At 43.6% G+C, this 25,259-nt stretch overlaps 1 protein-coding gene across 1 annotated transcript in view; it reads left to right on the forward strand.

Moving 5' to 3' along the window:
• LOC127027963 (E3 ubiquitin-protein ligase UHRF2-like) overlaps positions 1–25,259 on the forward strand; it is a gene marked incomplete at its 3' end in the record, with an annotated part of 98,908 nt that overhangs the window by 54,457 nt on the left and 19,192 nt on the right. Inside the window, exons 3-4 of the mRNA XM_050913806.1 lie at positions 16,594–16,690; positions 16,808–16,856. Coding sequence (XP_050769763.1) covers positions 16,594–16,690; positions 16,808–16,856 — 146 coding nt within the window. The remainder of the gene's footprint in view (positions 1–16,593; positions 16,691–16,807; positions 16,857–25,259) is intronic.

Below are 25,259 nucleotides of genomic sequence, written 5' to 3' on the forward strand. Positions count from 1 at the left end.
TATCTTCCCAAGGAACTGTTATGCACGATGGAGCCCTGCTTTCCTGGAAATGGCTAAACACCTGCCTGCTGATGGGAAGTAGCGAGTGAATTCCTTATTTTGCTTTTTGCTTGTGCGCGCAGTTTTTGCTTTACCTATTAAACTGTCTTTATCACAACCCACGAGTTTTCTCACTTTTACCCTTCTGATTCTCCCCCCATCCCACTGGGTGGGGAGTGAGCGAGCGGCTGTGTGGTGCTTAGTTGCCAGCCGGGGTTAAACCACGACACTGGGGAGATGTCTGCTATAGACCACCTGATCAAGAGGAAGTAGAGGAAGCCTTCTTTACGCAACTGGAAAAAGCCCACACGATCACAGGCCCTGGTACTCATGAGGGACCTCAACCACACCAATATCTGATGGAAAGGCAACATGAAAGGACAAAAAACGATCCAGGAATTTTTTGGAGTGTGTTGAATACAAGCTCTTGATGGAGATAACAAGCCAACTAGGGGAAGATGTTGGACCTGTCACTCACAAACAAAGAACAGGTTGGGGACATAAAGGTCAATGGCACCCTTGGCAGCAGCCACGATGAGGATGAAGTTGAAGATCCTGAAAGAAGTGAGCAAGACACATAGCAAAATTACAACCCTGGACTTCAGGAGAGCAGATTTTGGCTTGTTAAGGGACCTGCTTGGCAGGATACTATGAGAGACTGTCCTAAAGGGCAAAGGGCTCAGGAGGGCTGGTTGATCCTCAAAAAGACAACCTCCTCAAAGCACAAGAATAATCCACTCGGACATGCAAGAAGTTGAGCAAGCGTGGCAGAAGGCCAGCATAGGTGAACAGGGGATTCCTGACTGAGCTCAAAGACAAAAAGGAAGTACACAGAAGGTGGGAGCAGGGAATGGCTACCCAGGAGGAATATGGAGACGCATGCAAGGATTTAGTTAGGAAAGCCAAAGCTTGGCTGGAGTTGGAACTAGCAAGAAATGTAAAGGGCAACAAGAAGGGCTTCTATAAGTACAGCATCAGCAAAAGAAAGGCTAAGGAAAACATGTGCCCACTGCTCACCGGAGCACGGAATCTAATAGCTAAGGACATCAAAAAAGACTAAGGAACTCAGTGCCTGCCTTGCCTCAGTTTTTTACAGGTAAGGTTGGCCCTCAGGTCTCCCAGATCCCTGAGCCTAGTGGCAGACTCTGGGGCAGGGAAGTATTACTCACAGTAGAGGAAGACTGAGTTAGGGAGCACTTCAGCCAACTGGACATACACAAGTCCATGGAACCAGACGAGATGACCCTGAGGGTTCCTGATGACTTGCAAAAGGCAAACATCACACCCATCTTCAAGAAGGAGAATCCAAGGAGATAAAGACTGGTCAAACTCACCTCAGAATCTGGGAAGGTTGGGGAGCAAATCCTCCTGGAAGCCATGTCCAGGCACACAAAGGAACTGGGCTTGCTCCAGTATGCCCATGTCTTTCTTGTACTGGGGAGACCAAAAGTGGACACTACTCCAGATAAGGCCTCACAAGTGCCAAGACAAGAGAGGGAAAGGATCACTTCCCTGGAACTGCTGGCTGCACTGTTACTAATACAGCTCAGGATGCTGTTGGCCTCCTTTGCTGCAAGGGCACACTGTTGGCGCACATTCAACTTGTTGTCCACCAGGACCCCAGGTCCTTTTCTGTTATTCCAGAGTTATTGGGTTATTCCAGCCCAGGTGCAGGACTTGGCATTTGTTTTTGTTGAACTTCATGAGGTTTCTGTCAGCCCGTTTCTCCAGCCTGTCCAGGTCCCTCTGAAAGTCAGCCCTGCCCTCCAGCACATTGACTGCTCCCCCCAATTTGGTGTCATCTGCAAACTTGCCAAGAGTGCACTTTGTCCCTCATCCAGGTTGTTAATGAAGACATTAAACAGTATTGGTTCCAGTACTGATCCCTGAGGGACCCCACTAGTTACCGGGCCCCAGCTGGACTTTGCACCACTGATCACAACTCTTTGAGCCCAGTGGTCCTGCCAATTTTCCACCCACCTTATTGCCCACTTATCCAGCCCATATCATACCAATTTGGTGATAAGGAGACTGTGAGAGAGTGTGTCAAAAGCCTTTCTTCAGTCAAGGTATACAACATCCACTCCCCTCGTCAACAGAACCAGTCACCACATCATAGAAAGCAATGAGGTTGGTAAGGCATGATTTGCCCTTGGTAAAGCCATTTTGGCTGCTCTCAATCACCTTCTTGTCCTTCACGTGTTTAGAAATGGCTTCTAAGAGCATTTGCTCCATAACCTTTCCAGGGACTGAGGTGAGGCTGGCTGGCCTGTAGTTCCTTGGATCCTCCTTCCCGGCCTTCTTGAAGATGGGTGTGACATCTGCCTTTTTCCAGTCATGAGGAACCTCCTCCAATTGCCATGACCTTTCAAAGATGATAGAGAGCAGCCTCACAGTGACATTGGCCAGCTCCTTCAGCACCCTCAGATGCGTGCCATCTGATCCATGGGCTTGTGTATGTCCAAGTGGGTTAAATGATTCCTAACTCTTTCTTCCTCTACTGTGGCTACTGCTTCACTCCCCAGACTCTGCTAGGATGCTCAGGGACCTGGGAGGCCTGAGAGCAGACCTTACCAGTGAAAAATGAGGCAAAAAAGGCATCGAGTACCTCAGCCTTTTCCCTGTCGCTTGTCACGAGGTCCCCTGCCCATTGAACAATGAGCTCGTGCTCTCCTTAGACTTCATTTTGCTACTGATGTACTTAGAGAAACCTTTCTTGTTGCCCTTCACCTCCCTTGCTAGGTTCAACTCCAGCTGAGCTTTGGCTTTCCTGACTGCATTTCTACTTGCGCACGCAGTGTCTTTATATCCCTCCAAGTAGCATGCCCTGCTTCTACCTCCTGTGTACTTCCTTTTTGTGTCTGAGCGCAGTCAGGAGCTCCCTGTTCATCCATGCTGGCCTCTGCCACACTTGCTCGACTTCCTGCACATTGCAAATGGACCGTTCTTGTGCTCTGAGGAGTTTGTCCTTGAAGATCAACCTGCTCTCCTGGGCGCCCTTGCCCTCCAGGGCAATTTCCCATGGGATCCTGCCAAGCTGGTCTCTGAACAGGCCAAAATCTGCTCTTCTGAAGTCCAGGGTTATAATTCTGCTGTTTGTCTTGATCATGCCTCTCAGGATCTTAAACTCCACAGTCTCATGGTCGCTGCGGCCAAGGCTGCCCTCGACCTTCACACCACCAACCGGTTCTTCCTTGTTTGGGAGTAGCAGGTCCAACAGTGCATTTTCCCTAGTCGGTTCACTGATCACCCGCATCAAGAAATAGTCTTCTATACGCTCCAGAAGTCTCCTGGATTGCTTGCACCCTGCTGTATTGTCCTTCCAGCAGATACTGGGGTGGTTAAAGTCCCGCATGAGTACCAGGGCCTGTGACTGTGAAGCTTTCTCCAGCTGCCTAAAGAAGGCTTCATCTACCTCTTCTTCTTGATCAGGAGGTCTGTAGCAGACACCTAGTACAGCATCACCTGTGCCGGTCTGTCTTCTAATCCTTACCCACAAGCTTTCAACTGCTTTGTCACCTGTCCTAAAGTAAAGCTCCATGCATTCAAGCCGCTCTTTTGTGTAGAGCTCAACCCCTCCTCCTCGCCTGCCCACCCTATCTTTCCTGAAGAGCCTGTATCCCTCCATTGGAGCACTCCAATCAGGAGAGCTATCCCACCACGTCTCCATAATCCCAATGAGGTCATAGCTCTGCAACTGTGTACGGACTTCTAATTCCTCCTGCTTGTTCCCCATGCTACACGCATTTCTGTTCAGGCATTTGAGATGGGCCCAAGTCGTGCTGCTTTTACGGGGCAAGTGTGAGAGCCTCCCCTGTCATGCTGTCCCCAGATATGTTTGTTCTGCCCCTTGTGCCTTCACTTCTCTTCAGGTTACGGTAACCCTCCCCTGGCATACCTACTTTAAAGCCCGCCTCACTCGGTTAGCAAGCCTGTTTGCAAAAACACTCTTGCCCCACTTTGTCAGATGTATCCCATCCTTGCTCAGTAGCCCTCGCTCCTCAAAGAGGGTCCCATGGCCATAGGAGCCAAAGCCCTGCCTGTGACACCAGCCACACAGCCAGGTCTTGACCCACTGGATGAGTCCACTTCTACCTGAGCCTTTCCTCCTCACTGGCAGTATTGAGGAGAATACCACCTGGGTCCCCATGCCCTTCACCCTCACCCCCAGAGTTCTGTAGTCACTTGTGAAATACTCCAGGTTACCCTGGCAGTTACATTGGTGCCCACATGGAAGTGCAGGAAGGGGTAATAGTCTGAGGGCCAGACAAGCCTTGGCAGTCCCTTTGCAACATCCCGGATCCTGGCCCCTGGCAAGCAAAAGACGTCCCGAGACATCAGTTTGGGTCAGCAGATAGGTGCCTCTGTCCCCCACGGGAGGGGGTCTCCAATGACTGTCACTTTCCTTTTTCCCTTTGTGCAGACACAAGGTTTGGGCTCAGCTGGCTCTGATGCATACCCTGAAGGGTCTTGTTTGTCCTCACCAGTGCCCAGGGCACTATACCCAGGGCAGTTGCAGGTCTGCAGGTGGAGCAGGAGCCTTTCTTCCATTTGCCAGAAGTCACAAGCTTCCAGCCTTCTCCATCTTGACAGCCACCCTCAGCTACCTGTTTGACCATGGTCTCTAGCTGTCCCTCCTTCCTTGCTGTGTGTGGCTCAGGCTGTTGTCTCTGCAGAGTTTCTGCAAAGACCCTGTCAATCTCCTCATCGTCCTCCCTGATGATTTGCAGCCTGCTCACCTCTTCCTGCATCTCCTTCACCTGGTGACTCAGCACCTCCACCAGAGCACATTTCTCATAGGAGATGCCACCACTGCCCCAGTCCCACAGAGAGGCCCCAGGGACTCTCTGCAGCCCGAGACCTGGGAAGTGTCATCCTCCCACCCCGCCCAACTCTGTTTGGATCGAGGCCTCCAGTGTGCCAAGGGCATTATCACCAGTCAGTGCTGGGGAGTGTGCCCTGCTTCATGTTGAGACCATTGCTGCACAATCTCCAAGCAGCCCCACGCAGTCCTCAGCATAAGTGCCTGTCCCCTCTGCACACAGGCGTGTTAATAACTGCTGCAACAACTACCATGTCACTATCTGCTGCTCTCTGTGAGCCGGATCTCCCTAATCAGGAGTCAGCCTTTCTGTGTGCAAACTGCAAGCAGCCCTGCAGCATTCCAGGTGCCCTGCACCACAAACTGCCCCTGCTAGTGGCCACACCTCTGTTTGCAGCGCTCTGGGCTGCAACTAAATAACAAAATCATTGCATGCTTTGTAGAGGCTAGGAATTTCTATGTGTTTGGAAGATGTCATCTTTTTCTTGTACTTGTAGATGCTCAGTATACTGAAAGAGTGATGACAGATGCACCAGGTGTAGCTGTTTATTGGTGGGGTGGTGCATCAATCAAAAGATGTTAATGAGGCCTAAGTTTTAGAAGCATGCTAAACAGGAAGAAAAAATGGAAGTGAAATTTACTAAGGTAACTTGACTGTTTTCTAAATTACTGGAGTTAGAAGAGCTAGCGAAATGAAAAAATCTGTTATTCTTGCTCTAAAGCAAGTTACTCTTGCTTTAGTACATATTCTAATATCCTTTAGAGAGTCATTATTGACTTATATGAAATACAGCTTGACTAATTATTTGCCTGTCGACTTCATAAATGTAAATTATGAACTGATGACAAATGTTCTTAAAAATATTATTTAAGATTATTTACCAAATGTATATCTTTTAGTTTAATACATTGCTAGGCACCCTCATTTTGGGGGAGTCATCTTTGACCAAAGTTTTTTCTCAATCTGCTATATAAACTGTTGTTGGATTGAATGTCCTATCAAGCTGATTGGGGGACTTGCTGTTCACCCATTCCCCAAAGCTTCGTTTCAGAGACAAATTGCAGTACTTATTTTGATGAAAATTGCCGGTTTTTTAGGTTGAATACTTAATTTGTCTGAGGGATTATTTGTGACTCATTTCAGTAATGCTTTCGTGATTTCTGGTGATGTAGGAGCTGACTACTGGGAAGAAGAACTTTTTTATAAGTAATACTGTGTTCAGTAAGGATTTAAAGTGTCTATTGTGTTAATTTCCTTTGAATGTGCACAGATTGTCCTTGTTTGTTCATATATAGACCTGGGGCTATATCCTGAATTTTCTGTATCTGACATTCTTTAGTACAACTTGGAAAGTTGGAACAGACCAGAAGGTGTTATCTTAATTGCAGAGGGAAGAGTATGCTGGAGAAAGTGGTACCATGTTGTGGGTATAGCTGCTTCTTGCAGTAGCTGGCTATGAGAATGTAGCCTTACTGGTTATGAGCCCCTTGTAATGTTAACTTTAGTATAGTGTGTGTACTTCAAGAAACCACACCTTCTTGTAGCTTTTCTCTCCTTCTATAACAAAGTAGAGCACCTCAAGTACTGATTGTCTTCCAACTTATGTTATTCTTTTAAATCTTAACGAAGCAATAATGCTGGGTAGGGATATACAAATAAGTTACTGTTAAGTCAGGTAGTGTAAGAACTTGAGCGTGTCAGTTATTTTTTGGTAATTCTCATTTTTTTGTCCCCAAAGATGGGCACTGTTGCAGATTAATTGACTTGCTCTAAGTTTGCACATTTGCTGATATTCTAGGAACTTGGTTTTTTGCTCATACCAGAAACAGATATTTTTGCCCTGAGTATCATTACTGCTGAATACCGCGCAGTGCTTTATACTTTTAAATCGTTAGAGAAGCATGCTTGCAGCAGTCTCCTCTCTGGTGTTCTAGTTGCAGACTTAAATGTGGCATTACTAGCCATAGAATAGTCTATAGCCATAGAATACTCCTGTAAAGAAGACTGATTTAAAAAAAATTACTTGGGCAGAGAATAGAACACTAATTCATTGTAAAATAATATTTTAAAATAACTCTGTGACAATTGGCTTAAGAATCTGCTAATCATTGAGTTACCGTTATTTAAAGGTGGATGTGCCACGTGAAGGAATGGATGATTTTGTGTATGGTGGTGGGTGCATGGGTTTCCCCATCCTTCTGCATTACCCACCAAGTACACCGGGTCCTTGAGCGAAGACAATCCACAAATGGGTTTTCCTTTTCCCATGGGAGGAGCAACCCACACTGCCTTTCCCAGCCACTTCCCTATGTGCACTACGGGGACCTTATCTCCTCCCACAGTATGTAGGGGCTGTGTTTGGGCAGGACCAGGTCGGTTAGCAGATCCTCTGGTGTTAACCAGCCAAGTGGCTTCTGCTAATTTTATGTCCCAGTGCTTCTATTCCCAGTGCCCAATGCTCTCAGCATAGTCTTTAACAGTCCATTATATCGTTCAATGTTTCCGGAGGTTTGTGGGTGATAGGGGATGTGATACACTCAATCAATGCCGTGTTTCTTGGCCCAGGAGTCTATGAGGTTGTTTCGGAAATGAGTCCCATCATTGTCTGATTTAATTCTTTCTGGGGTGTCCTGTTGCCACAGAACTGGCCTTTCAAGGCCAGGATGGTGTTTCGAGCGGTGGCATGGTTTACAGGGTATGATTCTAGCCACCTACTAGTTGCTTCCACGCAGCGCTTGCCTTGGCAAGTTTGTGGCAGTATAGTCAATCTACAGGCCTCGCCATATCGATATCCCAGCCACGCCCGCTATTCCAGGGACACTTTACTCATGTGGCTCGCTTCATTGTGGCACGTGTTTTGCATTCATGGGTGACCTGTGTGATGGCCTCAATAGTCAGGTCCACCCTCGATCACAAGTCCATCTGTACGTTGCATCTCTCCCTAGATGTCCTGATGTGTCATGGGCCCTCCAAGCTATGAATAGCTCACCCTTGCTTTCCCAGTCCAGGTTCACCTGAGCCACTCCAATTCTGGCAGCCTGGTCTACCTGCTTGTTGTTTTGATGTTCTTCAGTGACGCAGTTCTTGGGCATGTGAGCGTCTATGTGATGTGCCTTTACAGCAAGTTTTTCTACCTGGGCAGCGATGTCTTGCCACAATGCAGCAGCCCAGATGGGTTTACCTCTGTGCTGCCAAGTGGTCTTCTTCCACTGCTGTAGCCACCCCATAGGGCATTAGCCACCATCCAGGAGTCAGTACAGAGATAGATTACTGGCCAATTTTCTCGTTCAGCCATTTCTAGGGCCAGCTGGATGGCTTTCACTTCTGCAAACTGACTCAACTCGCCTTCTCCTTCGACGGCTTCAACGACTTGTTGTGTCGTTGCTTTCCACTTCCGATGGTTTCCTACAACACGACAGGATCTGTCAGTAAACAGAGCATATTGCCTTTCACCTTCTGATGATAACTCATTATATGGTGGCGCCTCTTGGGCACGAGTCACTCCTCAGGCGATGCTCCAAAATCTCTGCCTTCTGGCCAGTCCACGATCTCTTCTAGGATTCTGGGCGGTTGGGGTTCCCCATTCGAGCCCATTGCATGATCAACACTACCCACTTACTCCATGTAGCGCTGGTTGCGTGATGTGTAGAGGGGACGTTTCCTTTGAACATCCAGTGTAGCACAGGCAATCGTGGTGCCAAGAGGCGCTGTGCTTCTGTACCAACAACTTCTGAAGTGGATGGAATCTTATTGATCACATCCTTGGGTCCGTCTTGCATTTTATTCCCAAAACTGGATGTCTTGTGCAGGTCCTTTGACCTTGCTTTGTCTTATGGTAAAACCAGCTTTCAGAGGAATCTGGATTATTCTTTTCCCTTTCTCAAACACTTCCTTCACTGTGTTGCCCACGCGATGATGTCATCACTGTATTGCAGGTGTTCAGGGGCATTACCCTGTTCCGGTGTAGTCTGGATCAGTCCGTGACAAATGGTAGGGCTGTGCTTCCACCCCTGGGCAGTCGATTCCAGGTGTACTGGACACCCCTCCATGTGAAAGCAAACTGTGGCCTGCATTCTGCTGCCAAAGGGATCGAGAAAAAATGCATTGACAATATCAGTTGTAGCATACCACTTGGCTGCCTTCAACTCCAGTTCATATAAGAGTTCTAGCATGTCCCATACGGCAGCACTCGATGGCAGTGTGACTTCATTCAGGCCACGATAGTCCACTGTTAACCTCCACCCTCCGTCAGACTTTTGCACTGGCCATATGGGACTACTAAAGGGTGAGCGAGTCTTGCTGATCACCGCTTTGCTCTCCAGTTGACAAATCAACTCATGGATGGGAACCAGGGAGTCTCAGATGATGTGATATTGCCATTGCTGCACTGTCATAGTAGCAATCGGCATCTGCTGTTCTTTGATGCACAGCAACCCGCAACAGAGGGATCCTCTGAACGGCTGGGCAAGGTAGACAGCTGTTTAGTCTTCTCTGTATCCACAGCAGCTACGTGAAAGGCCACTGGTACCCTTTTGTGTCCTTGAAGTACCCTCTCCTGAGGTAGTCTATGCCAAGGATGCACGGAGCCTCCGGGCCGGTAACAATGGGGTACTTTTGCCACTTGTTCCCTGTTAGGCTCACCTCAGCCCCAACACAGACAACAATTGGGATCCCCTGTCAGTCCAGAAATCCAGATGCGTTCCGCCCCCTTGTACCCCAATGGCATTAGGGTACACTGTGCACTAGTGTCCACCCAGAGCCTTATACTCCTGTGGGTCTGATGTGCCAGGCCATCGAATCCATACAGTCCAGTACACTCAGTCATCCTTTTCCTCTGCCTGGCTGAAGGCAGGGACCCTCTATTCCTCGTTGGAGTATTCACTATCTGACCCCTGCGGTGTCAGACCAGAAGTCCTTTCACCAAAATCAAGAGGAGAGGCGTTCTCAGTCCTTCTTCTGCATCTGGGGGATTGCTGGTTGCCAGTTGCCTTCTACTGTCTCAACAGCACCTGGAACAGAAGCCTTCTTGGATAGCCCCTTCTTAGCAGCTGTCTTCCCTGCAAGTCACATACGTGGGCTTCTAGCTTTGAGGTGGGCTCACCATCCACTTCCTCATGTCCTCCCCCTGGTCACGCAGGATGATCCAGAGGGTGCCACGCAGCATGCGCCTGGGGCTCCTTTCCCTCTGGCTGGGAGAGGCTGGCTCCGTGGGGCGCCCTGACAGCCAAGACGCTGGCCTGTGGGGATGAGGAGGATGAGAGATTCTCTTTGAAATGCTGGAGCTGGTGGGACAGTCTCTCCACAGTTGGTATATTGAAGTCTGGCCAGTCCATTATCGCCAGGGTGTTGGAGTACAACACCGGTGCATTCCGGACAAACCTCCTCCACATGGCCCGTGTACGCTGGATGTCATCCAGATCTTTGGAGACCTGGTTGCTGTCCAGGTCACTGTAGATGACTTCCACCACCGTTAATTCTCTCCAGATACTGGATGCCTTCCTCAGTAATGGTCCGCTTCCCTCGGTAATTTACAAGATCATCCTTGAGGGGATATCTCACCTTCACACTCGACAGGAGCCACCTCCAGAGGCTGAGAATTGTCGCCTCTCTTCCGATTTCTTTGTCAATTTGCCAGTCCCTAGCTAGGGATACCAGTTGCTGGGCTTCCTTACCCTCTAATTCCTGACTGTTGGCCCAGTATCCCTGCATCAGAGCAATTGGGCAGCAATCCGCTCGCCTGGCTGAAGGCCGTAATCTTTCCGCAGATCTCGAAGTTCACTCGGGGTTAGGGACCATGTGGTTTCTGCCTCTTGGGTGAAGTCTGTCACTTCCTCCTCCTGTTTCTTTGTCGAAGAACCAGCTTCCTGATCAGACCCTTCTTCCTCCTCCTCCTCCTCCCTTACTAATCAATGGTATGGACCTGTCAACCTCCACATCCAGTGTTTCTTTTTGACTACTGGGGCGATTACTGTAGTTGGGGTTTGGGTCCCTGTCTCAACCATTGTGTCCTCAGATGTAGAGGCCCTCCTTCCCGTGCTCCTCTGATGGTGCGAGCAGAGGCTCAATAGGCACAGGCCATGCCCCAATACAGTGCTAGGAGCTGCTGGGTCTCATTGGGGTAGGCAGACAGAAGCCTGCCAATTAACAACTACAACAGCTATAGCACGCTCAGATCAAAACTGTCGTTATCTCGTGCCCCATGTTGGGTGCCAAAAAGGGCTGTGGTGGGTTGATCCCGTGGGATGGGGAGAGAAATAGAAGGAAGGCGAGAAGATTTCTAGATCGAGATAATGACAGTTAAATAGGGAAAGCAAAAGCCACATGCACAAGCAAAGCAAAAAGAGGGATTTATTCACTACTTCCCATCAGCAGGCAGATGTCCTGCCACTTCCTGGAAAACAGGGCCTCAGCACACGTAACGGTTGCTTGGGAAGAAAAATGCCATAGCCACAAACCTGTGGAGAGCCCGTGCTGGAGCAGGCTCCTGGCAGGAACTGCGGCATGTGGAGAGGAGCCCATGCAGGAGCAGGTTTTCTGCCAGGAATTGTGGCCCGTGGAGGACGCATGCTGGAGCAGTCTTTTCCTGAAGGACTGTGGCCACGGAGAGGACCCACGCTGGAGCAGGGGAAAAGCGTGAGGAGGAAGGAGCGGCAGAGACAAAGAAATGACCGCAACCCTATATTCCCATCCCCCCTGCGCTGCTCGGGGTGGGAGGAGGTAGAATAGTCGGGAAAGAAAAGAGTGATGTTGAGCCTGGGAAGAAGGGGGATTAGGGGGAAGGTGTTTTAGTTTTTGTCTTTGTTTCTCACCATCCAACTCTATTTGAATTGGCAATAAAATAAATTAATTTTCCCCAAGTCGAGTCTGTTTTGGCCATGACGGTAATTGGTAAGTGATCTCCCTGTCCTTATCTCGACCCATGAGCTTTTCTATCTTACTTTCTCCCCCATCCTGTTGAGGAGGGGGAGTGAGAGAGTCTGGCAGCCAGCCAAGGTGAACCCACACCAAATGTAATCTCTCTTGCTCATTACTTTCAGATCTTGGCTTAGATGGATAAGGAACTGGCTGGAAAACAGTAACGAGTGGTGTTCCTCAAGGGTCTGTACTGGGACCAATACTATTTAATATCTTCATCTGTGACATAGATAGTGGGATTGAGTGCACCCTCAGCAAGTTTGCAGATGACACCAAGCTGAGTGATGCAGTTGATTTGCTAGAGGGAAGGGATGCCATCCAGAGGGACCTTGACAGGCTTGAGAAATTACCCATATTGGATAATCTGATTTTGTAGGAGTACCTTGGGGGCAGTGTCAAAGCAGAACTTCTTAACTGGGCTCTGTCCAAGTTGACTCCTATAGAATCACTGAAGTGTCTCCGCACTGGGATATCCAGTGTTGCAGATTTCAGGAGGGTTCATATACTCAGACACAATGCCAGCAACATTTTGTGTATTCTCAAATAAGTTTACCCCTGAACCAGAAAAGGCTTCCTGTAGAAAGATAAAGCCAACTGGAAATTTGAAGCCACGGGGAGGCTTTCTAGTTTTACCCTATTTATTTCTTTGCAAACTTGCTGTGTTTTCCATTAGAACAAAATGGAGAAGCGATCATAAAAGTACGGACCCTTGAGGGACACCACTCGTTACTGGTTTCCACTTGGACATTGAGCCGTTGACTATAACTCTTTGGATGTGGCCATCCAGCCAGTTCCTTATCCATCTAAGAGTCCATCCATCAAACCCATCTCTCTCCAATTTAGCGACAAGGGTGTTGTGGGGGACCATGTCAAAGGCCTTACAGAAGTCCAGGTAGATGACATCCGTAGCTCTTCCCTTGTCCACCGATGCAGTCCCTCCATCGTAGAAGGCCACCAGATTAGTCTGGCACGATTTGCCCTTGGTGAAGCCGTGTTGGCTATCCCTAATCACCTCCCTGTGTTCCATATGCTTCATCATAACTTCCAGGAGGATCTGTTCCATCATTTTTACCAGGCACAGAGGTGCGGCTGACTGGTTGGTAGTTCCCAGGGCCCTCCTTTTTACCCTTTTTAAAAAGGGGTGTGATGTTTACCTTTTCTCCAGTCACTCGGGACTTCGCCTGACTGCCACGACTTTTCAAATATGATGGGGAGTGGCTTGGCAACTACATCAGCCAATTCCCTCAGGACCCTGGGATGCATCTCGTCGCGTCCCGTGGACTTGTGTACGTTCAGGTTCCTCAGGTGGTCTCAAACCTGATCTTCTCCTACGATGGGTGGGACTTCATTCCCCCAGTGCCTGCCTTGAGATTCAGGGACTCGAGAGATGTGGGAAGAGCCAGGGAAAGCTGAGGCAAAAATATTGTTGAGTACCTCTGCCTTCTCCATGTCAGTTGTCACCAGATCCCCTGTCCTATTTATCAGGGGGGTACAATTTCTTTTGTCTTCCTTTTCTGGCCAACGTACCTGTAGAAGCCCTTCTTGTTATTCTTCACATCCCTTGGAGAGACCTTGATTAAGAAATTGTCCTTGATGCACTCCAAGAGTCTCCTGGACCGCTTACAGCTTGCTGTGCTGCTCTTCCAGCGGATGTCAGGGTGATTGAAGTCCCCCAGCAGGATCAGAGCCTGCGAGCGTGGTGCTTCCCGTAGCTGAAGTAAGAACACTTCGTCAACAGGCTCTCCTTGATCGGGTGGCCTGTAGTAAACACCAGCCACGAGGTTTCCTTCGTTGGCTTGGTCCCTAATTTTTACCCATAAGCTCTCAACCTGTTCATCGCTGTTTTTCAAAGACAGCTCTGTGCAGTCAATCCATTCTTTTACATAGAGGGCAAACCCCCCCCCCACCCCTTCCTTGCCTGTCCCTTCTGAACAGTTTATAGCCATCGATTGCAGCGCTCCAGTCGTGCGATTCGTCCCACCGCGTTTCAGTGGTAATGATCAGATCGTAGCTTTCTAGCTGCACAGTGGCTTCCAGCTCCTCCTGCTTGTTACCCATGCTGCATGCATTGGTATTGAGGCACTTCAGCTGGGCTACCTACCTTGTCACCTTTTTAGAGGAACACAACCTAATTCCTTTGTGGCATTTCACAGGTGTTTCCCTGTTGGTTCCTAATACATCAACAGCCCCTGGCTCTTCTCTGTTGCTCAAAACCGCATCCCCTTCCCCTGCTAAGTCTAGTTTAAAGCTCTCCATATCAATGGCTGCCTTTAAGCTTAAAGTATCCATGTTGATTTACCAATTCAAATTATATTCATAGCAGAGTCACAGATTAAAAAGGCTTTGTTGTTATACCACTGATTAACATTCTTCTTCTGAATGCCTTAGTTTTTCTTTGAACCCCTCTGCTATTGTCTACATCTTTAGTTCATCAGGTATAAATAGGATGGTATATAAAATAAATGTGATATAGTCCTCAAGGGTTCATACTCATAATTATTTGCCTTTATTCTCTACAAGGCTGGGAAGTCTATTGTCCAAGTGTGAGCATCACAGTATAGAAAGATGCATTTGGGAGGAACGATCACAGGAGACTTACTTCTTTCTGGCTCTAATGTTTTTGGCTTGAATAACACGGCTTCTTTGTCATCTTTGTAGCTAGTCTCAAGAAGTAGCTGCAGATGGGGAAACCTCAATAATGTCTGTGTCTCAACTGCATTTTCAGGAGGAGGAAGTTGCGAATCACTTTAAGCTAGAACTAATTGAAATGCCTAAGGTTACATAGGGATGTTTTCCTGAGGTTTCCTTACAGAAATACCCGCTCCTTATGTTTAAAATAGGCCAACAGACTGACTTAAAACAAGGTGGAGCTTTCATTTGTTTATTATATGTTTATCTTTTAAAAAGGTATACTTTTAATATTGTGGGAGTTGAGAATAAAAATTTAAATTGGATGTCAGGATTTTACATGGGGGGAAAAAAAGGAAAGGGTTGAATTTTTTGATGGTTTTTTTTCAAGGAAGCGTGTGAAAAGTAAGAAGAAATAGGCTCAATATGATATATACCTTATGCATTATATTCTTACCTTTCACCCTCTATCTCTCGGTAAATTTGTTAGTTTAGGAACTGCCTTCATTTGTACTTCAAATTACCTAATGATTGCTTCAGTTTAAATACTGATAATTAATATCATTCATGTTGTTTTGTTTATAGATGCTGGTCTTTGGGTGTAGTAAGAATAAATATCCATCTCTGTCACTGTCTTGCTGCTTGATTAAGGCTATAAATTAAACCATACATATCTGTGGCAAATTAAACTGCCCTCATTTTAAAAAACTGTAAACACATAATACAGCCCCTGAAGCAATTCAGCCTTATAAATTTATCCCAGAAAAATGAGTTTTATAATTGCTCTATCTATGTATCAGTACAGAGCCTGCTTATTAACCATTTTGGAAATGCACAATTCTCTTGTATGCATCATAGTGTGGTAAAACAAGTTTGTTCATGCCCCGAGGTTGACTGCTAGGTTAACGTGTTATCTTTTGGGCTCAATTTTTCTGGGTTTTTTTGTTTGTTTGTTGTTTGTTTGGTTTTGTTTTTTTTAAAGGGACATTTAGACAGTCTTTAGAAGGTAAATTTCCTTCTTTATGTAAAAAATTAGAAGAAAAGGATGTTTTGCAAATAAAGTAAAACTAAAAATACATCTGTGAAACATTCCTGTTAAAATATTATTTCCAAAATGAGCGTGAAAAGTAGTTCCCTCAATTTGAATTTACAGTAATTGAACCTATTCTGAGCATTTTTAGAATTTACTTTAAATTTTTCATCTTAGAGTCCTCTTCCATATGCCTTATCTTCTTCACTTGGTATGGCTCCATAGCAGTTCTATTGCAATAATGTTTTCTTATACTTGGTGTGCAGCGTACAAAGGTGTTCCTTAAGTGGGGTTTTTTTGATACTATTTTAATCCAGTTAATATTTCAAAGAAAATAACTGTTTATACACTACAGTTTTTAAAAGAATGCCTGTGTAACTGAAGCGATGTATACCGCAGTGGTTTAACTCAAATCACAGGAAAAACCTTGTATTGTTGAAGTAATATGTATTTAAGTAGTTGAAGGCTTGAGAAAATGTGTTAGGATAACAAATGAATGAAACATGCTCTACAATAGAGTAGTTTCATAACTTACTACCAGCACTATTGTGAGCACAGAAAGGAGAAGAGTCATGAGAGACTTCTCTTTCTTACAGTTGAAAGGTTTATGGAAGCACCAGTCTCGATTGGTTATGATAGCAGCCTTGTTAGACTTGGAGAGCCCATCTCCCTCTCCCCTCCTTTCTCAAACATTGAAGGATTCAGCAGCAGTGCAGGTCAAAAAGAATCAGGGTTAAGTAATAATTCCAATTTGGAAGTCCAGGGAAATCTTAAAATCTGGTTGTGGGCTAATATTTTAAGTATACGTGCTTATTTTAGTCATAAGGAACAATTCCATGAAGCAAGAAAAAGTCCCGTGGAAAGAGAGATTAAGCTAATTTGTAGGTTAAAAAAAATAATAAATCAGCCTCAACTTTTAAAAATATATTTTTTTACAAATTGTGTTCATAACAGATCTTATTAAGAGTAGAGGAATAAAATACTTAAAGCACAACACTTGAATGACTGAACATTGCTCTAACTTACCCAAGCCCAAACCAGTTGAAATCAGCAGCGTAGAATTTTTTTCACTGACAGTTAAGTAGTTTAGTCAGTTTTCCTTTCTGTTCTTAACCAGGATTATAGAAATAAATATTCATTATCAAATTTTCCTTTTAGATAAACGAATTGGTGGATGCCCGTGATGTCAGCATTGGAGCCTGGTTTGAAGCTCATATAGAAAATGTTACTCGAGCAACAAAAGGACATAAGAATGGTAAAGCTCAAGTAAAGAGTGGCAATTCTTACAAAAGGACTAATGGAAACTTAAGTCAAGATCATTCTAGAGAGAATGTAAATTATTTGGACAGTACACCATCCACATCTTACTCAGACTGCATGGACACTGATGAAGAAGCTATTTATCATATCAAGTATGACGAGTAAGTGCTTCTGATATTATTTTGAGGGCATCATATGTTATGATTTGGTGTGTATAAACAAAGAATTTTGTTGAAGAAACTTGGAATCAAAGAGAACAAGTTCAATATTGCAACCAAGGAAAGAAATATTAAAAAGCCATAATGTCTTTCAGTCAGATATAATGAATATCCTGAGAGTAATGAGGTTTTTTTCTTTTATTCACAAATTCCTGTCAAGTATTAACTTTATCTTGACTTTATGAAACTCAGAATCCCTACCTCTAAGGAAAGGAAACTATGCATTGGATTTTTCTGGACTTGTTTTTCTATGTAAAATAGAAGTTAATATTTTCTTTAAAAACTGCTCTGCTCATATTCAGTTCCTTCCATTGAAGTCTAAACAAGTGTTTCATGGGAGCAAATTCTGGTGCTTGAATTGTTTAAATTTTGTTTTAAGAGTCATATTTATGCATGAGATGACAGGTCTGCATTTCACGTAGAAGTTTCTTGTAGAGAATCTGGTGACTGGGAACATAAAATCAGTTCTGAGCTGGAGTGAAGGTACAAAGGGGTTTTTTATTTTTTAAATCTGTGGTACAAGCAAATTTCAGAACCTACGACAGATGTGCTAGAGTAGAGGCTTTGTGCCATAAACTCAGTGGGATTTGCAGGGATTTCTCATCACCAGCTTTTGCACTGATGCATTCACATAAATTGGATCCTAGTTTTTTAATGATGCCTTAATTTGCTGAAGCAGCTAACTAGGCTTCTAAACCAATGGCATCAATGAGACTTTTTTATTACAGAGAACAACAAAAATATCACACTTTGGCATGTGAGATTAAAGGTAAAGGAACATACGTTTACTTTACACAGAAGCATATTCAGTATTAGTCTTGTTGAGGATAAATTCAATTCAAGTTTTCAAAATATTTATTTAAGTATCGATTTCAAGTTTTGTTGTTTTTAATAATTACAATTTAAACCGGTTTTGCTAGGGAAAAAACAAGAATGTTGAAGAATTAAGCTGAACATCTTTTAGCTGCTCTTGGCAATACTAGATACAACTTTTCTTTATATACTTACCTTGGAGGATAATATAGCTTTTATCTGAACGTGGAGTTCAAATGCAGTTTTATATCTGCAACCATCAATTTTTTATCTGCAGATATGTTTGTCCACACACACAAAAATAGATAGCTACAGCGTTGAAAGCAAAAATTTACTTAAAAAATTATTGAAATACTTAAATTCAGAACTTTCTCACAACTTTAGTCACCCAGTATCATTACAGTTGGACTAGATGATCGTTGCAGGTCCCTTTCAACTGAACTATTCTAAAAAAAAAAAATTGTCTCTAAAATGATAGATAGGCATCACGGTATGCTTTCAAAGACCTGGTTCTAAGATTGGTTAATTGTGTAACATCACAGAAGTATTTAATTGAGCAAAGGGCAAAAATTTGAGAGAGTGTGTTTGTAATTATTGGAGTTAAATTATGTCCCTCTTTTGTAGATAGTGTCATTTTATGCGAGTTAGAGATTCGAGGGAGAAGCCACCTGTGAAGCAGAAAGTATAGTCAAGCTGATCTGACTCGCATAGGTGTACCTATGCTTACAAAACGTCAATTTTACTTCATGTGTACCTTAAGATCTAGCATTTCCAGTAGATGCAGACAGTCATCTTAGTCTTCCTATAACACGACCTGTCACAGGTTTGTGTTCTTAGCCAGTGACCATCTTAAAACATTATGTCTTATCTAATTTTGCTTATGTCATGTTCATTTACTTGATTGGCCTGAAATGTTAAAAGTTTGAGCTTACGGGAGAAAAGTTATTTTAAAACTTTCTAGCAAGCAAAATCTATGCATTTATCAGCTAATAGAGACTTTGGTACAAGTTAACAGCCTACATATGACAAAACACAAGACATCATTTGTGACGCTTTGTATTTACCTTTCAACATCCCACTTCTTTGTTCTTTGAGTGGTAGTTAACATGCACATTCACGTGGTGGGTGGTTGTGCATGCACTCATAACACTGGCTTCAGACATTAGTCTTTTTGCCTTTTTGGTATCTGTAGAGCCCATCAAACACAAGGGAGGAAGAATACATGGATAAATAGGGTAGTGTGTACTGTGCGTCCTTCAGTTCTCAGTTCCAGATGTTCTTATCCTATTTGCCATCTCTTTGTGCTTGTTCTTTGAGGTTCATATTCTACTATTAGTTCCTATTTCTTCTGTGCATGGTTGCTGTTCCTGGATGCTTAGGTTTGGGCTAGGCTGTGTGACACCAATCCACCTTGACAGCCTTTTTTTACTGTGTTCTTCAATGAAGTAGCTCATTTCTCCTTCCTTTTATCTCCTACAGCAGATGATTTCACCCTGGCTGAAGGGCTTTAAGCTCCTTGCCCACAACAGGAGCATTCCTGCCAGAGATGGAAGCAGTTGCTTTTTCTGCTTTGGGAAACTGCATGTCTCTGACAAGCAACCTGCAGATGGAGACTATAAGACTGGTGCCCATAAAACCATCAAAATGTCTTTCTTACATTATGGAGAAGACTATGGGGTTTGCCTCTGACACAGATTGACAGCTGCTCAGATCCTCACTGAGATCATCTCAGTATCTAGACTGGTCCTCCTTCACTGCTTGTTTTATTATCCAGTCTAGAAAAACTGTCCACCAAGAAGGCTACGGCTGAAGGACAAGCCTGTTGTAATGTTTTGAGATGGGGTTGGGAACATGGAGTAGACCTACGCTTTGTTTCTGAGACTTTGTGTTACGGCAAAGATCCTTTGATACCCAGCTGTTGTGGCAGGTCCAGTCTGACAATACATACACACAAAAGGAGGGGGGGGAGGAATCAAACATGCATTTTCTTTCTGTTTATGTCTGGAACTGACTACTCAGTGATGTTTATTCAGGAGATAGATACTGGAAAGCTATTCACCCTTGATCTCAACATGAAGCCCTCCACTGTCATAGATCTAGTTCTTTGGACCGAGCTTCCTAGTACAGGTCTATTTCTCCTAGCTGTCTTCAAACCCCAAAGATCCCACAGGTCTCCACTTAAATGGAGATCTAGAGCTGTTTCTTTCTTTTTTTTTTTTTTTTTTCCTCCAGTTGTCCCATTAGTATTGACACTGGTCAATTCAAGAGCAAGTTGAACGTTGTCCGATATAATATATCTCGCACCTCTGTAGTCAAGAACCTTAATCAGCTTTATTTATACTGGAACATGATTGTGTTTTTCTTGGGGGGTGGGTGGGGGAGAAGATCATGCTAAGAGGTCCTACCAACCTCCTTGTAGGTATTGAAAGGCTGCTATTAGCTGCCGCCACCACCACCCTCCTGCCAAGCTTTTCCTTTGCCTGACTGAACAAGCCCAGTCCCCAGCCTCTCCTCACAGAGCACATCTTGACAGCCATCTTGACAGCCCTCCACTGGGCTAACGCCAGCTTGTCAGCATCTTCCTTGCATTGAGGGACCTAAACCAGACATAATATTCTAGATATGATCTAACAAGCGCTAAGTAAAGGGAAATAGTCACTTCCCTCAATCTATTGCCTATGCTCCTGTTGACACGGCCCAGGATGCTGTTGGCCTTCTTTGCTGCCAGGGCACGCTGCTGGCTCATGTTCAGCTTGCTGTCTACCAGGACCCCCAGGTCCTTTTCTGCAGAGCTGCTACCCAGCCAGTCACTCCACAGCCTGTATTGTCACGGGGGGTATAGTGGGTTGACCCTGGCCAACAGCCAAGTACCCACACAGCCACTCGCTCACTCCCCTCTCCTGCAGGACGCGGAGAAAGTAGAAGGAAGGCGAGAAAACTTGTGCATCGAGATACAGTTTAAAAGGCGAAGCAAAAGCTGCGCGCGCAAGCCAAGCAAAAAGAGGAATTCATTCACTAATTCCCATCAGCAGGCAGATATCCAGCCACTTCTTGGAAAGCAGGGCCTCGGCACACATAACGGTTGCTTGGGAAGACAAACGTTCCCCCCCCTTCCTCCTCTTTCCCTGAGCTTTTATTGCTGAGCGTGATGTCACATGGCATGGGATATCCCTTTGGTCAGTTCAGGTCAGCTGTCCCAGCAGTGTCTCCTCCCAACTGCTTGCACGCACCCAGCCTACTTGCTGCGAGGGCAGAGTGAGAAACAGAAGGCCTTGATGCTGCACAATTACTGCATGTAACTTCTGTTGTCTCTTGAGGATCACCATAGGATTTTAAAAGAAAGTTTTCTTAAATAAGAAAACACCTTTACTAACCATAGTTGTATCTAGTAATATTTTTTATTCAGGTTTTACTGACATGGATTCTTTAGTGAAAGTGAGAAAACTGAAAATTTTATAGTATTTTCTTAGTTCTTGAGCCTTTTTAAGAGTATGGTTTTTTTCTCTTTTATTAGCTTGATTTACATAGCCCTGCATATTCCAATTTTCTGCTACCTTAGTTACATACTCATCTTGTATATTTGAGAGTGTAGGTTTTAATTTAACATTGTGGTCATTCATTTAAATAACATGTTTAAATATAGGATGAAATTTGACATGGAGTAAGTAGCACTACCTAAATTGAATCTATTTTCTCTATGCTTATTTTGGTTTGTTATTTCAGACAAGTGAAAGGGAAGGAGAGAAATAGTCTAGATGTGGAGGTCATAAGATGGAAAATATACTATTTTTTTGTGGAATTACAGCATTAGATATATCTGAGGTCAGAAGTTTACTATAAAAGTACAATGTATTCCTTACATGATGTAATGAGGAACAGCATTATAGTGCTTAATAGATGGAGAAGTCATGTAAACTGTGTTTTTTGCAGTACATAAGAACATCCTTGGTTTTTATCCTTGATCCAGCTTCTAGATAACAGAGGTATTGATTTAGACTAAAACCAGATGAGTGTCTTGATTATTCAAGTAGACTGGCTTTTTAATTTCATGAGGTGAATGGTTAAAAGGTTACATGTGGGGTTTTTTCTAAACAAAATATTACAATTATACTTTCCCCAAACCATGTCACTTCGAATTTTTCCTTTTTTGTAAATCAGGAACTTTTTTCTTAAATTGATAATACTATCTGAGATCAGATGCACGTCTGTGCTGGAAGAGAGGAAGGTAAAAATGACTGTAACTTCTCATATAATGACTTCAGGACTAACTTGGCATCCAGAGAAAAGCATGGAGTAATAAGGTTGAATATTGTTCCTTTACAGTTCTCCTGTAGTCTGGAAGTTCAGAAGTCAAGCACAAATGAGTGAAGAGAAGGGCTCCCAAGTGTGCTTTGTTTTTGTTAAGTTTCTTAATAAACTCCTGGAAGACATGTAGTTCAGAGCTGATGGAAGAGTTGTAAAAAAAAAAATTCACTTTCAAAAGCCTGATTGTTTGGCAGTTGGATGTTTCATTCTAGAATTTGCATGATTTCTAAGAATTTTTTTCTGTGACCATCTGAAAAATAATTCATTTCAGAAGAAATTCTGTCCTCACTGTAGACCTTCAGATATGCACTTGGAAGCAGCATCCATTAGAGAGGTATGTAAAAGGCCTCTTGAAGCATCAAGTATCTTGTGAAAACATAAAGTCAAATCTTTACAACATTCTACACATGGAACCAGAAAACAGGATTCTGAGAGGGAAAGTTTCACCCATTTTTAAGCTATCTGTTCCTTCAAAGGAATGTTTCTCAACTTAAGTCTCTGAGCAGTCAGTAACAGAAGAAACTCAGTGATAACTACCTTCTTTTTTCTTTTCTGGAGAGTAGCTATTTTCTCTTCTGTCTATAAAATGGGATATTTTGGGTGCCTGGTTTTGATACATGATCTTATTCTATTCGTGCTGCCCAACAATCTTCTTTCTTTAGATTCTTTTCATTGGATGTGTCTCAGAACAGAGATGGAATAGCTGTTAAGGATAAAAATGCTAGAAGTGCATCAGTAATACATTGTGAAAGATTCTTTTCAGAGTTCTTACTGGGATAAGAAAGATGGCACAGAACTGAATCTGGGACAACACAACTCTTCTTAGTGTTGAGTAGCTCTTATGTACCAGAAATGCTATAAATCACACTTGTTTAAATCATTTGCTTGATAATGACATCAGAATCTTCTCAATGTATATTGGTTATCTTTCTAGCCACGCTTATATATACTGTTTACAGTTTGCTTTCAGTAGATTTTTCTACTGTGTGCATAAACTATATTTCTACTTTGTTTTTATCTATCATCTTCTTTAGTATTCTGAAGTTTAAGTCCTGTTTCAATTTTGGAGTTAAAGTAAACTGGTTCTCCCTCCACTATATGCTACTTTCTCTTTTTCCATGATTCTTCAAATAATTCTGCAAAAAGTTTTATTGCAAGATAGGGGCTAAGTCCAATCAGTATATTAAACTCATCTGTTTTAGTTTTTGGAAGTCTGTTGGACTATAATGCTATGTCATTATCCAGGCTCTGCAATAAAAGAGAAATTATCTTACAGTTGCTTTATGCATAATTTTTATTACCTGTAGATGAATCTGGTTTATTGCTTCTGTGTATATTTTAATTCACAGTAATTATTTTGATTATCACATAGCTGTAGAATAGTTGTTCTTTTGAAGGAAAACTGCAAGACAAAAGGTAAACACAAAAAACAAGTAAAAAAAAAAGTTCTACAAACCATGAAGAGTTATGTCCCATGAGACTGTCATATGAATAGCAGCTCTACTGCAAATACCTCTCTTATGATGTTATTATTCGTATCCTACAGTTTGATAAATTATAAAGGAGCAGTAAATGGTGGGGAAAACCACTTTTTTGCTTTAGCTTTGTTATTAAGGATAGATGTGTTTATTATTGGGCCATTGGTTTATATAAAGATACAGACACATTTAAACTATTGTGGTTCCTGGTGTGGTGTGGTGGGGTTCCCACCCCCCCAAATAAACTTGAATAATATTTCAACAAATTCAAGCCAAATTCTGTGTAGCTGTCCAGTAGAAGGCAAACAATACTAGAGACAGAGTATTAGTTCTCAGTTTTTTCCCTAACTCATCTATGCAGTAACAAACCAGGATGTAAGATTTAATAGAAGATATCTAAAACCAAAACCAATTTAGTTAAAAGAGAATGTTTCAATTCATGTCAGTGGACCTTGAATCAACTGTTGAAGAGTAGACATGACATTGTCGGAGCCCTCACATTCAAGCTGCTATCAGCAGCAGAAATTTCTTTATGCAACAATGAAGTAAGCTACAATGTATATTTTTTTGAATACCTTTGAATTATCTTGTTCACTACAGACAGACATGTTGGAAAGTGACTGAGTCATACTTTCCTTAATAAGATTAGAGTTTTGCCATTATGGTCTAACAAACTATGCTATTTGTTATAGGACTTTAATACTATAAAGCATGTGTGTGCTTGTTAAAATTCCCAGAAATAAATAAATGATGGGGAATTAATTTAAGATTTATCATTCATATTAATATTTCTTAAAAAGAAACAGTGTTTTTAATAGCAGTTGTCTCTAGGTAGTAGATGCTTTCTTTTCATCTTTTAAACCTGTGCTGTGACCTGATTAAAACATCTAGTTTTAAAAGCTAGTACTATTTTTATGGTGGAAGCCTCTTTTTACTGTGCAGCATCAGAAATGAACTTAAATAGAATCGATGGGGGAAGGGGATACCAACAGAAGAGCTGAAGGTAAGCCAAGGGTTGGCATGGCATCACCTGAGGGTGGCAATGCTAGTGGGAACATTTATGCTGCTCCTGGGAGCACGGAGGGCTTAGGAGCACATCTGAAATGCTTGTACACCAATGCACACAGTATGAGAAACAAGCAGGATGAACTGGAAGGCATTGGTCAGTTCCCAGAGCTATGATATCATTGGTATTAGCGAGACTTGGTGGAAGGAGTCCCACGATTGGAGTGCTGGGATGGAGGGCTACAGGCTGTTCAGGAGGGATAGGCAGGGCAGGCGAGGCAGAGGAGTTGCACTATATGTAAGGGAGAGGCTTGATTATACAGCCCTTACGGTTAGTGATGATGTGGTTGAGAGCCTCTGGGTGAGGATTAGGGGGATGAAAAACAAAGGAGATGTTGTAGTGGGTGTCTACTATCAATCGCCCAGCCAGGATGTAAGCACTGATGAGTTATTCTATAGGCAATTAGGAGAAATCTCTGGATCAGTAGCCCTTGTCCTTATAGGAAATTTCAACTTCCCAGACATCAACTGGGAATATCATACTGCTGTGACTAGCAAGTCTGGGAGATTCTTGAAGTTTGTGGAAGATAATTTCTTGTCACAAGTAGTCAGTGAGCCAACTAGGAAAGATGCCCTCCTAGGCTTGTTGTTTGTGAATAGAGAAGGACTCGTGGGAGATGTGATGGTAGGTGGCTGTCTTGGCCATAGGGATCATGAAATGGTTGAGTTTAAAATTTTCGGTGTA

Source organism: Gymnogyps californianus, unplaced genomic scaffold, assembly GCF_018139145.2.
Source record: "Gymnogyps californianus isolate 813 unplaced genomic scaffold, ASM1813914v2 HiC_scaffold_111, whole genome shotgun sequence".
Classification (NCBI taxonomy): domain Eukaryota; kingdom Metazoa; phylum Chordata; class Aves; order Accipitriformes; family Cathartidae; genus Gymnogyps; species Gymnogyps californianus.